This window comes from Trematomus bernacchii, unplaced genomic scaffold (genome assembly GCF_902827165.1).
Source record: "Trematomus bernacchii unplaced genomic scaffold, fTreBer1.1, whole genome shotgun sequence".
Lineage (NCBI taxonomy): Eukaryota > Metazoa > Chordata > Actinopteri > Perciformes > Nototheniidae > Trematomus > Trematomus bernacchii.
This window is the reverse complement of record NW_022987732.1, coordinates 448,850-462,500: the sequence shown is the minus strand read 5'-3', so window position 1 is coordinate 462,500 and position 13,651 is coordinate 448,850. Positions and strand designations below refer to the sequence as shown.

At 38.9% G+C, this 13,651-nt stretch overlaps 3 protein-coding genes across 5 annotated transcripts in view; 1 reads left to right on the top strand and 2 right to left on the bottom strand.

Annotated features, from left to right (window-relative positions):
- LOC117494735 overlaps positions 1 to 273 on the bottom strand; it is a 17,139-nt gene extending 16,866 nt beyond the window's left edge. The window contains exon 1 of the mRNA XM_034145683.1: positions 63 to 273. Coding sequence (XP_034001574.1) covers positions 63 to 76 — 14 coding nt within the window. The 5' untranslated portion in view covers positions 77 to 273. The remainder of the gene's footprint in view (positions 1 to 62) is intronic.
- Positions 274 to 441: 168 nt separating this feature from the next.
- Positions 442 to 9,868, top strand: LOC117494728 (tumor necrosis factor receptor superfamily member 5). Of its 3 annotated transcripts, none has more exons than XM_034145678.1 (9): positions 442 to 951; positions 1,107 to 1,232; positions 1,872 to 2,018; positions 2,136 to 2,226; positions 2,801 to 2,877; positions 3,556 to 3,663; positions 4,945 to 4,992; positions 5,684 to 5,803; positions 8,032 to 9,868. In XM_034145678.1, exons 1-9 carry the CDS (start codon positions 879 to 881, stop codon positions 8,205 to 8,207), a joined length of 966 nt encoding a protein of 321 aa, XP_034001569.1. In that variant the 5' UTR covers positions 442 to 878; the 3' UTR covers positions 8,208 to 9,868. The 3 variants fall into 3 exon arrangements, with proteins under 3 accessions (XP_034001569.1, XP_034001567.1, XP_034001568.1); XM_034145676.1 differs by having other exon boundaries at positions 8,026 to 9,868; XM_034145677.1 differs by having other exon boundaries at positions 557 to 951; positions 8,029 to 9,868.
- On the bottom strand, positions 9,680 to 12,536 carry rbp5 (retinol binding protein 1a, cellular). Its single transcript, XM_034145679.1, has 4 exons — positions 12,125 to 12,536; positions 11,583 to 11,767; positions 10,798 to 10,899; positions 9,680 to 9,984 (listed from the first exon to the last, which is right to left on the bottom strand). The coding sequence occupies exons 1-4, from the start codon at positions 12,198 to 12,200 to the stop codon at positions 9,934 to 9,936; spliced, it is 414 nt and encodes a 137-aa protein (XP_034001570.1). The 5' UTR covers positions 12,201 to 12,536; the 3' UTR covers positions 9,680 to 9,933.
- Between the last annotated feature and the right edge of the window lie 1,115 nt (positions 12,537 to 13,651).

Below are 13,651 nucleotides of genomic sequence, written 5' to 3'. Positions count from 1 at the left end.
CCTTCTATAACACATCGTTACGGTGTGGCAGTCGGTTTTAAAAAGCAGAAATTCAAACCCACCTTAATGTTAACATCGTTATCCGATCAAAACTCCTCACAAATAAACTACTTCAACATCGGTCCTTCCTCTTATCCTAATAATTTACTTTCAATCTCTTCTCGCTTTTTGCGCTCTTCAAATTTTGCTAACGCAGGCATTTTATAAATCTATTTGTAGCTTGTTTTTTTGTACGTTTGCAGTATTGAGGGAGTGACTGCTGGTAAGTGGAATGGCAGGAGGACACACTTTTAAGATCAACTGATAATACAACATCTCAATGCAGTTTTAGCTCCACAACATCCCTCCGCCATGGGGACAAAGGTTCATGGGAAACAATGGACTGAAAGGAAGGGGTGTAGTGGAGACAGGAAATGTATCATTGTGCCGCTAACAGTGCAAATACTGCCTGTACCTATACAGCAACACACACACTGTAACTCTGCAGTGAGAGGGCTAAGGCAGGAAGGAAATGAGGAGACAGAGTGAGACTAAGAGAGAGAGAGAGAGAGAGAGAGAGAGAGAGAGAGAGAGAGAGAGAGAGAGAGAGAGAGAGACGGAGGGGAAAACAGCAGATTCGGAGCACTGGGGTTTTCCACTGTGTAGGATTTGAATGAGAAGTAGGTAAAGCAGGAGAGGAACATATGCCGCCTCACAACGTTCAGACAGCAGAAAGAGAGCGGAGATCAGAGGAAGAGATGTACTCTGAGCGGAGGTACATTTAAAAAAAAAAAAAAAAAGCTGTCATTTCAAAGGTTAGGAGCCGTTTCAGAGTCGTTGTCGTCTTAGGTTCAGACACTTGACACACAAGTGGAGGACTGTAATCGAATGGGCAACAAATGGCAACTATAAATTGCACAGATGGCGAACACCTCGGGAAAAATGGAAAATGCTGCGATCGCTGCCCTGCAGGTCAGTCGAAACATTCACGTTTTCACTTCTTTCTTTGGATTAGAAACTATACTGTTTTTTCTTCAGCTTTCCTCACAGACTGGATTGATGTAACAGCCTGATTATTCTGTATGTTTGTTTATTGAATGCCTTTCGTGTTCTCAACTTTTTATCAGGACAATACAAGCGCACTGACTGTGACAGCAATAAGAAGACAATTTGTGCCCAATGTGCAAGCGGGTACTACACAGCCACTATTAACTACCTGCCAAAATGTCGCAAATGCATGGACTGCAGTGAAGGTAAATCACACACACACACACACAGCACTGCATAGACACACACACACTTTTTCTGTTCTTCTACAAAACACACAGTTCCTTCCTCTTCTCCTCCATGCTGCCTTTTATAAAAGTATAGAATGATTTTTGCCAATTGTGTCTTTACGTTAACAGAAGCACAAATCCATCTTCCTGTTTTCCATTTGAGTCCATTAAGCTGAAGCTCAGTTACAAAAAGTATTTCACTAGCTTGAAAGTAATGAGCTCCAAACTGTGTAAAGACTAATGTAAAACCTGTGTCAAAAGAAAAGTAGGTCACAGCAGACGGTAGTAAAAGCTGTGATGTCCATCCGCATCTTTGGAGGGTCTTCTGTTTTTAGAGTGTAGATGTTTTGACTACAGGAAAGATATGTTTATGACCAGGCTAAGAATCCATTAAACATGAAGACCTGAGGAGAGTTTGGCAGAATGGAGGGCGACATACGATGTGCCTGCATACTCTTCTGTATTCCATTTCAATAAAACCTTCAGTTTTTAAGACCCAGTTCTCCTGCATCTTCATCATTTCCAGTCAATTGCTCCAGATTTCCTTCGCAGCTAGGGAGAGGGTGTCGGGGCCGGATTGGAACTGGGCCTAAATCTCTCTTTTGACTTTTTCAGTGAACAACCACGTGAGAGTAAAGGAGTGCACCACTCAAAATGATGCAGTGTGTGGGTGTATGAGCAGTTTCTACTGTACAGAGGAGAAGTGTGAACACTGCAAGCCAGCCACCCGCTGTGCTCTGGGTTCAGGGGTCAGAGTTCAAGGTAGGCTTTTAATGTAAAACGCAAAAAATATCCTCATGTTCGCCAGCATCTTGTTCAAACGCAGTACAAATGAGCAACTGATTAAAAAAAAAACAAACACTGTATTTCTTCTTGCAGCTACTCACCCAAACGACACAATCTGTGCTCCGTGTGAAGTCAGGACGTACAGCAACAAGTCAGATTTCTCCGCCTGCCTCCCCCACACCAGGTCAGAAGGCGTCTCCTTGGTAGCCTTTATCGTTGTTATTATGAAAGCTGAAGGAGGATGTTGATGTGTGAACAGTAATCTGCATCATTCATCCGACAAGATACGGCCAAAACTACGTGTTTTTGTGAGCCGACATCTCTGCTGATCTTATCAAGTAGTCTCATTTTATTTAAAACGCTTTTATTGGTTATACGTCCAACAGTCAGTGTTACTGGGACAAACTTAAAACATTCCCTGAGCCCCTCCCACAAAAAAAGCTGAATAAAAAGACCTTCATATACTGTTTTCCCAAGAATTAAAGTTGACTATTTGAAAAAAGTATGGTTTTTATTTTTAAATTATCTTTCTTCCGAATTCAAAAGCCTAAATTCCCCTGTAAAATGTCCATATATTTACCGATATATATATATCACATCTTGCTTTCCTTGAATCTGTTAAAAACATCACATTTGTAGATATATCTGTCCTATTACTACTACTACAATAATCTTCTATATCACGTGTATGTCTGTAACAATGATGCTAAGCCTAATGTAAAAGTCTTTCAAATGTTTTTGTATTTGTTATTTTTCAGATGTGAGAACTTGGGAAGGGAATATAAAACCTCAGGAACCCGAAAAACTGATGCCATCTGTGGCGACTTCATATCTCGTAAGGCTACATTTTTGCATTAATGCCGTCATTACAAATCTGAATCATACCTTCAGATTCTTGAGTTTCAGTTAGTTAGTACTGTATATCATATTACCAAGGCTTGCGTAAGCAATACACATGACAGTCATATGCCTATCTCTCGAGTGACTGTGTCATCGTGCCAGTCTTAGGAACATAGCTATCAACAGTGTCTCATGAGCGTCATCCATGTCGTCATGCATCCGGCTACGTACACAGCTACGTAGGGCCTCTGTTATCATGTGCTACTCTGATACAGAAGGAACATTCAGTATTTTCCCAACAATTCCCAAGGCAGATCTGGCAGAAAAAGGTTTATTTCACACTCACAATTTCTCCGTTTTGTAGTTTAATGTTGACATGCTGTTGAGAAATGTTAAGATGTCTCTAATGAGGGTAGCTTTGGGTTAATAATGTCGTACCATAATTGAACAATACCGGAAATAAATAGAAATGGAATGTATTTTTTAATCATGAAGGTTTTTTTTTAAATATTTTTAGAAAGCCCTTTTAGTCATTTTAATCACATTACCGTAGGTGACGTAGAACATTGATAATGAGGAATCAAGGGAGTTTTCACTCACTTCAATTCACAGAACTTAAGTAATTATAAGAAGTTAAAACGTATTTATGTCGCCCCCTAAAATCCCCTCTCAGATTGTCACTGGATGTTACCCGCCAGCCTGTGGTCAGGACTCGTGTTGACCGCGCTCATCCTGTTTTGTCTGGTGTGCTGGAGGGGAAAGCGAAAATCTTACAAACCAGGTCAGTACAACATGTCAAATGTGTGTCGTTTTTGTTCTAATTGTTCTGGTTGAAAGTCTTCCCGAAGAGGTGACGTGCAGGCATGCCCACTCACTGTCAGTAAATCGCATGTGAGCCACAACAAAGACCTGCTAAGTGTACAGTTGAACGTCACTGCAAATATCCTTCAGACATGCCCTGCCCACTGCTTCCTTTTTTACAGTCAATGCATTTTAATCTGAGTATGGTCAAATTAAACTTATAATACTTGGTGTGTTAATTAACAATAACAAAAAGTTTGATCATGTTTGAGTAAGGGTTTAGGGTTAAGGTTAAGGAGCTGTATGATAACGTGATGTTAAACACGCTCAGTGAAGATGACAAAATGCAAGGAGGAAACCACATCCTGTAGGTTCAGCCTGACACACTTACTTGGTATAATGTGACGCAAACTTCACAGGCACTAACTCATACTGAGACAAGCTCCTCCTACGCACAGTAAATGCGATGTTTTGACTGACATTGTTTTTGTATTTCATTTATGTTATTTCCAGTGAATCGATGTGTCAATACCGGAATTTACAGATGAAAAACCAGAATGAAAAGAACTTCAGGTTTCACTACTAGTTTGAAAGTCCAGTATGAGACTCACACAAAGTGATGTGAATGGGCTTTTTGCTCAGAGTGGGAGAAATGATAAGAACTGTGAAGTGAAATGATTGAAATGAAATGCATTAACATATGATGGATTTACATTGAGGCTGTAGTAAAGGTAACTGAACATTTGTGGAAAATCATATCAGACAAAACATACTTATTTTTAGTTTAATTATTTCTTTGCCTTATCAACAAGCCTAGAGTTTTTTTTTTTTTTTAAGTGATTTTTTTTATAACAGCTGGGTACATATATAGGGTGTCAAATTATTTCTTGATTCGCATATATATTTGTCTCTTCTTTTTTCCTTGTTGGTTAGTTTTTCTGCCCTTTTTGACCTTTATTTAAAAGGTGTATTTTTTATTAATTATGGAAGCTTTGTTCCTTTTCTTTTCACTTTTTTGTTATTCTATTTTTTTCTGTTGCATATGTCTGTGGCTTCTTAATCTTTCCTCACACACATTTTATGGATTTTACAGTTTTATTTGTAGAGAAATTAAATGTAAAAAGAACTTGGCACTAGGAGGGAAACATCTGTATTTTGCTGAATAAACAAGTTGAGACTAAAGGTTGATACTTTTCCCACCATAACAATGTGACACCATTGTAACATATCGGAGTCAAATCTGACTTGTTCTTTTTTACAGAGAAAAAGGAAAAAGCATTTTTGAAACCACCTTTCAAGACTACAGGAGGTGAGTGTTTGCATTTAAAATATGAGAGCAGTCAAACTTTAGTAGTGAGACACACTAAGCTTTTGTACACTACAATATAACAGGGCTATTCATATATATATAAAAAAGAAGAAGTATGAGGAACCTTTCCTGGAAACAGTTATGTAGATTTTAGATAATAGCTTGTGGGAGATTATAGTGACCCCCAATGGCCAATCAGTATACATTTCTCTTGAATATTTTCATTTCATTTCAAACCTTTATTTATCCAGGTTGTATCCCATTGAGATCATTGACCTCTTTTTCAAGGGAGACCTGCTCAAGTAGGTTCCACATGAAACATTAAAAACATAAACAGAACAACAAAAGGACATCATACATTAGCATTACAGGGATTACAATTTACATAACTATCCACATGAACAGGTACCAACAGCTTCCGATTGAGTAGCATCCAACCGAGCTTTAAAAACATTGAGTGGCACCAGATTGCTCAGTTTCCATTTTAATTGCAGACTATTCCAGGACAGTGGAGCTGCGCATCTAAATGCTATCTTCCCTAAGACAGTCCTAGCAGTTAAAATACTATGTTCCAAATTAGATGAGGTATTACACATCAAATCATGATTGTAGGATAAATTCCTTGTGACAATGATTCTGAATAATCCTATGGTGTTTTTAACCTATTTGTGGTGTGTTTCCTGTGTGACAGACGGCAGTATATCCATTTCTCTGATGGAGATGTTTCCAGCAGCACCCTTCACTCAGCTGCAGCCTTTACCGCAGAATGGACACTGCCAGGAGAACTCCAAGCTACCACTGTTCAACCCAGGTGAGAAACGCCTAATGCATCCAGCTTTATACTTTACAATTCAATGCATTTTATATGTCTTTATACGAGATTTTGACAGTAAAACGTGACTGGAAATGATAGAGACAACATGCACAGATAGTCTCTAAACCAGGGACAAGAGGTGAAAGAAGTACCCAGATCTTGTACTTCAGTAAAAGTAGAAGTACCAAAGTGTAGGAAAACTCTGTTACAAATAAAAGTCCTGCATTCAAAGTAAAAATACAAAAGTATTAGCATCAAAATATACTCAAAGTACCACAAGTAAAGTACTCATGTGCAGATTGGTCCATTTCAGAATAATATATATGATGTGTTATAATGATTGATCATTAAAGTGTTATCAAAGCTGGTAAAGGTGCAGCTAGTTTGAATGACTTTGTATACTGCAGGGTAGCTTGTGAATTTACTCCAGGTGGAACCAACGTGTGATTTAAGTGATGACCATATATCTGAAAAGTAACTAAAGATACTACATAATTGAAGTGTGTACAATATTTCCTTCTGAGTAAAAGTACAAAGTAACATAAAATGGAAATACTTAAGTAAAGTACAACTATCTCAACATTTAACTCAAGAACAGTACTTGAGATAGTACTTAGTTACTTAACAGCACTGGATATTTGTGGTTCATGGTTTTAAACCTGAATGGACAACATCCTTGGATAGACTGAAAGACTGAAAATACGCATTTGAACACAGGTGATAATAAAACTGAGCACTTACCTGTTCTCCTCAATGTGCTGCTAATCCCCGGGTCAGTGTGGTTAGCCATGTGTGTTCAAACGGTACCTTGTTTTCCTGCTGCTTTCATGTTTGTTAATCCTTTTGGAAGGTTGTTTGAGATCCTGAAAATCTGTTGTCGATCATCCCTCTGATTAACATTCACCGGAAATAATACAGCGTCTTAACTGACAAGCTAGCCGTTAGCCGTTAGCAGTTAGCAGTTAGCCGTTAACCAATTCGCTTCATGTTAAATAGCTTATTTTTATTAACTGAGGTTGGTTTATAACAGTTCTAGGAAAGTTGTAGTCCCCGACGTGTTTAAACTCAAGTAATTATTCCAAAAACAGACTTCTATAGTAGACTAAATGTATTTCGTAGAAGATAAATCATCGTTCAAGGTGGCCGCTCATTACTTTCCCATTAAAATAATCACCGGGGCAACGCTTGACGAGTAGCCAATCAGATTGCAGCTAGTTAACAGGTAATGAGTTTTGGACATGCGCAGTGCTGTCTGGACATTTGTTGACATTGTGGGCTCATCAATTTCCACATAGCTTCCTCTAAAGCCAAGCTCATTTTAAACATAATTATAAAACTAGTATATTATAGCAGCTACTGACCTTTTTACTGTGAAATCTTTCTTAATAAAGGCAGAGACCATAGGATTTTATATCATGCAGAATTACAGGCCTAATCATCTCCAATTGATTCAGTACCAATAAATCCAACTTCTTTCTGCCGCCAGCTGGTGGGGTTTGGTCCCACTTATACCTTATATTCATGCCTTGCAGTTAATATAACATCTACCTTATACAATTAGCCGAAGTAGTGCAAACTGCTACAGCTGGAGATTTGTGTAAAACATATATTTCAATGAACTCAACATTGAAATCAGGACAGCAGATAGCTTGCACATCTTCCGGCGCAGACTGAAAACTCATCTCTTTCGACTCCACTTCGAGCGATAGAATTACTAACAAAGAATTGCTAACAAAGCACTTATATAGGCTACTAATAAAGGACTGGCTTATCTAAAGCCAGTTGAGTAGCACTTGAAATTGTTTTAGCTCTATGAAACCTGATGTACTTATATGATTCTGTTTTCTTCAAGTTTGTATCTTGTTGGTCGAATGCACTTATTGTAAGTCGCTTTGGATAAAAGCGTCAGCTAAATGCAATGTAATGTAATGTAACTCTGTTTAGATTATTTCCTGTGATTATTACATCAGAGATCAGTTTCCTGTTATGTGTGGAAGGCTTCTTTAAACTCCCACTATGTTATTAGCTCCAACCATCTGTAGCAATTATTAATGACAAATGAAATGCCGTTTCCAGCCCTAGTCTGTAATGATTTCCCTTAATCATAAAGGCTTTTAGCCCCATTAAGATGGACATAACTCACATAAAGTGCAAAGCCTGTTGGATGTACTATTAGTTTGACGTATGTTCACACTGAATATTGATTTTAATTTCCTCAGAAGAAGACTATGAGATCAGCTGCAGCACACAGGACAGTGTGAACAGCTATCATCCCATAACTCCACTGAAGGCCTCGGTGTCTTTTGCTGAATCCACCCACACCAATGGAAGTGCCGGATACTGCACCGGTATCCTCAGGACCGTCTCTGAGCCACAGGAGGACGAGTGGTGTGGGACATAAACAAGTAAATGTTGTTGTTACAGTGAATGATGAAGCTCAGAGTCATTCTCCGGCTTGGAGTTGCTGCAACAAGTTTTCAAAACCCAAAAAAAACAATTTGTTCCCCAAAACCTTTGATCTATTATGCAAAATCCACTTTTTCATGTATTTTATACATCAACATGTGTCCCCTCTGTGTAAAGAGATTCTCAAAGTTTCAGGAAAAAAGGTTCTCTCACTTTTTGTCCTGATCCATTTATATAAAAACCTGTCTGAAAATGAGCTGATCAGATTTTGGCCACTTTATGATGTCATAACGATTTGTATATATCTGAGACCTGTAATATATTGATGAAAAACTGCATAATAGGTGACCTTTTAAGGGTTGCTGAATGTTTGCTGCCCCCTGCAGGACTTTACTGAGAATTTCCGTGATATGTTTGTGAATAATTTACAATGAAGCTAACAGCTTTAAAGAGTATGTTTTTGTAAACACTGCTGCAGGCTCTGTTCCTGAGTCAGTCCGTTTGATGTGAAAAAAAAAAAAAAAAAAACCCTGTCTGTGGTTTCAGCTACAGCTCAGTGGTGTTGAATACGTTTGAGAATATCTTTCTTACTCAAGGCAAATCCCATCAAAAGGCCAAAGCCAACAATGGGTGTATCCTTCCAACAACTATACTAACATCTGATTCCTCTGGGCCTTAGAGCTCCATTGTTGAGCATAAACACACTGAACGAACAAGATAACATGTTACTCCATTACCAGGATGAACTTAGACACTTCATTTCTTTGCTGTTATTATACTGTTAATGTAAAATAATCTGCAGAAGAAAATAGACCCGGATAAATGCTGTATTTGGTCCTGTTTCAGCAACTATTGCTACAAACTATGCCCAGCTGTTTCAGAATAGAGTGAGACTTCTTTTATTTTAAATGAAATCAAATATTTGTCGGCAAGACCCGGGTGTTTTTTAATAATGTTACACATTCCTAAGAACAGATGGGTTTGGGCTGAGTGCCAAAGGGTGCAGAGGGGTGAGAAACGAAGAGACTGATTAACCCATTGTTGGCCTTTCCATGGGATTTGTTAAGAATATGAATATAAGAGTTGTGTAATGCTTAATGTAAAGAATATTTTTGTAATTAAAATGTGTAGGATATCAGATTGTACTTGTATTGTTCCAACCCCAGCCATTGATGCAGGTTGTGAATTATTCATGGCAGTTGTTGTTTTTTAAAGTCAATGTAATTACCCCTACATTTTAGTATTTATGAAACTATATACAACTTTAAGATGTGCAGCAATACCACACACACAGGTTAAAACAATTGCCAGAAAATCTTCTTTAAAAGTATTTTGTAAAGCACATTTTGACCCCTGATTCCTTAGTATTCTCAAGACTTGTAAAAAATGAAGATATGCAGCAATACCACATTTTAAATCTTGGAGAATGATGTGATGGAGTTAAAGATGCAACAGCGACGACTGACATATGTATGATTTGTTTATAACATTGTGAAGATAGATAGTGCAATATAAGGAAGTATGTAGCGGATGTTTACACAAGTCATTCTGCTCCTTCTGTTAGTACCACAACACAGAGACAATTAAGATTACATATTGGTATTTTCACATAATATTCATTCTTATGTTAAAAACAATAAACATGATTCGAATCTTGTTCCAAGTCCGTCTCTATATGCCATTAAGAATTCATTCGATACATTTTTGTTGCCGTTACTTCATTAAGCCTTCTTGAAGACTTGCTTGGCAGTGATGCCTGAGACTCTCATCTCCTGCAGAGAGGACAAGGGGGAGATAAAGGGGGGGGGGGGGAGGTGTTCAAATGAAGAGTGAGAATCAATAGGACAGTTTGGCACATCAAAGAAAAGTGAAATGAGTTATACACAAACCTGGGATTGTATCCAAAATACATCCCCAGTCATCCTTTGACCTCGTGATCAGCCTCCCACTCTTTCACCATCTACTTATCTCTCCTTCCCCCCTTCCTCCCCCATCTCCCCCTCACTCTTCATTATTCTCACGCTGCTCCCTTTCTCCTTCAATCCACTCTAAAATCCAGCGGCCTCATCTAAGCTGGCATTTTCTTTCTAAAGTCCCTCCTGAGTTTGGTTGCAACAACACATTTCTTTGTCTTAACTCTAAGAGCCTGTTTACACAATCCAGCAAAAGCTATTTAGCGGAACAATGCTGATTGTGTAACATCTTAATGAGCATTGACAGATTATCTACAAGCTTTAAGTCTTTTAAAGCAAAATGTGAAGACCGATGCTCTCGCTTGGTCTTGAGGCACTTTATTAAGACGTCCTTTCAAGCCTCTTTTGTGCTGGCCTTCCTTTGTAGGGTCCTACTTTCCCCCCTCAGGCATACACAACACTTTACAAACCTTCAAATTGAGAAATTCTTCCCACAAAGACGGTACAGTGCCACATAATAAAGCAACTTCCAAACCCTGTCTTATTGGCATGTTCTCTCTCATTTAGCTTTTCCATTTTGGCATCTTTCCCCCTAATGTTTTTAATTTCCTAGTTCCATATCCCCCCTCTGCTTTCCCCTCACTTCCTCTCCTTCCATCCACACATCCTTACCAAATGCAGCTTGTCCCCCTCCAGCCAGTGTGTCCATCCTCGTCCTTCTTTCTCTCCTTTCTGTACACAGAGCAGGTTGTCTCCCTCCCAGCTCACGGTAGTCTGCAGAGGCACAGAGAGAGGGAGTGTGCGTGACTTTACTATGTAAAGCAGCTCTCATGAGTCTGTGCAATGCAAACATGTGGCCATGAGTTACATTACATTACAATAAGCTATAGCTTTAATCCAAAGCTGCTTACAAAGAGAGCAATCAAGCATTAGGACACAAACCACAATCCTGCAAGTACATAAGATGAGCAACATACTGAAATGATTAGTTATGTTCAGATTGTTTGGGCCAAGGCGTAGTCAAAACAGATTTGATTTTAGTCGGCAAAATGAAGATGTGTTGACTTTCTTCTTTCCTGATATCGAAACCTTTTTTTTCCCCTTTTCTTTGCTCTTTTTTTTCTTTCGTTTGACCCCTGTATGATACTGCTGCTTATTCTGGTTCCTGAATGGATTTAAGAAACTGAAGACTGTGTCGAAAGAGAGTGATTTTTTTTGTTATTAGCTGCCTTCTCACACACATCCTTCAGTGTGGGATCAAGGCAGGATTAAAGCAGCAGGGGTTGATTTCAACACAAAAACTCAGCGGTATGTCTGTGGACTTTCCTGCAGACCTTCCTAAATAAAATAAAAAACACACAAAGCAAACTTGCATAACAAGAAATGATACTCACCATATCAAGGATGTACATGTCCAAACAAGTCAAACTGCATATTCAGAAACAACACACACACACCTGACAGGTACGGCCGTCCACTGGTCCCAGGTCTTCAGTGAACTCTTTCCCGATGGTGAAGTTCATGTTGAAGTTCTTGAAGGTGGTGAGGGTCCGGATCCTCATGTCCCCGCTGGCCGGGTCGTGGGTGATCTCTTTGCTGGGACTCAACAGGCACACTATCTTCCTCAGGGCGAAATTAATATCTGGGAGAAGATTAATAACAACAGGATTAATAAAACATGAGCTATACTTCATTGTTGCTTTATGAAAAAGGGGTGCTTTGTCTTGTCACACAGTGCAGACTGATGATACACCCCTCTGAGTGTGTGGGGTCACAGAGAGGACACGGTGGTGATTTCATTTGACTAGTGTGCAGATGCAAATCAAGATTCGAGCATCGTATCTAGTGATTTAAGATTAAAAAGACGACTACAAATCAATGAAAATAGTTTAAAATACAAAGTGCAACATAAGTCTGAATGTGTGTGTGTGTTAATGAGGAGGTTTAATAAATACAATAAGTCTGTTTAAAGTGCAGCTAATAAGATTTCAAGTCTTACCTAATGCTCCGAGGTAGGAGTCCATATTAGTCTGCTCCACCATATTAAACGTTCCGGAGTAATCAGGTTTAGACATTTTTGTTCTTTTTCCAAACTCAGAAAGCAGAAATATTTTCTTATCTCCTTCTTCTTGGCTTTGTTCTCCCTTCGAGTCAAGTCCCAGTGCAGATCTGCAGCCGCTTTGCTTGATATCAGTTTCTCTTACGCAACGTTGTCGAACAATGCCTTGGATTTTTTACGCGTAAAATGAGCTTGTTGCACGCTGTGTGTGTGTGAGTGTGTGAGAGTGTGTGTGCTGCAGGCTGCTCTACGGTGAACGTCTTCTCGGGTGAAGACTCTCTCTGGATTTGGGGGACTGTTTCCAGTCAGCTGTGAGTCACTGTGGAGGTTTTCGGAGGGGAGGTTCATTCATCTTTCCCAACGCGTTTCAGCCAGAGGATCATCTTCAGAGGCGGCGCTTCCGATCCATAAACATGTGGTGGTGGGGGGGGGGAGGAGTCGGAGATTTACTGGGCATGTACTGGTAGAACAATGAAACACAGTAGGCTACTACATTTACTCAAGTGTTGTAGCCTACCTAAGTCTTATTTTCAAATACTTAATCATTGCCATTTCCTACTGGGGATTGATTGCATTTCATTTTAAGATTGACTAGTGAACTAAAGAGTGCATCAGTACATTAAAGGGGCCCTTTTATGCTAATTTCATATTCACATTTGCATTTTGTACCTCCACTGTGACATGTCGCCATGCTTTAAGGTTCAAAAAGCTCTTTATTTTTCTCAAGTATTGTTCTGCCTGTGGTGCAGAACGTCTTTTCACCCTCTGTCTGTAACCAGAGCCCAAACAAAGTGATGTCAAGTATGTCAAGATGTTACAGAAGTAAACAAAGGAGTCCAATGGAGGAATTTCGGGCAGGAACAAACTACAGGAAAGGGAAAACCCCCAAAAGCCTAACAACTGTTTTATTTCAGAGTGAAGGAAGCATTTCTATTCAAATCTTTGCAACAAAACCCACAAATATCATGCATAATTACTGCACCAATGTTACAGTTTCTTTCTACCTCAGTCAATTATTAAACATATTTCACTAAACATTACTGATATAGTTCAGACAAGGGACCACATGCCACTAAATCCTCTTAAATGTATGTTATATTTTCTGTTAATATGAAAATAAAAGGATTTGTCATTATATAACTTCCTGCATGAGACTCAATGTCACAAGAACCCAGTAGCATTTAAAAGATATTAAAAAAAACATTTGATTCTAGGTACTTTGACAACCCATTATTTTTGATCTTGGAAACAGCATTTTAAAAAACACTGATGGAATTAAATGAGTGTCTGAAATGCGGATGTGAAGAACATCAGACTGTCTGGTGGAAGACTTCTGAGTAAGCACTGCGACAGTCTTATCTGGGTTCCTTTAAAGGTGTTAGCATTTGAGAAAGGTTAACATTTCCATATGAAAAGTAGTCTGCAGGAAAGAGAGAGAGGTTGGGCTGGTGAATTAAAATAACTGGT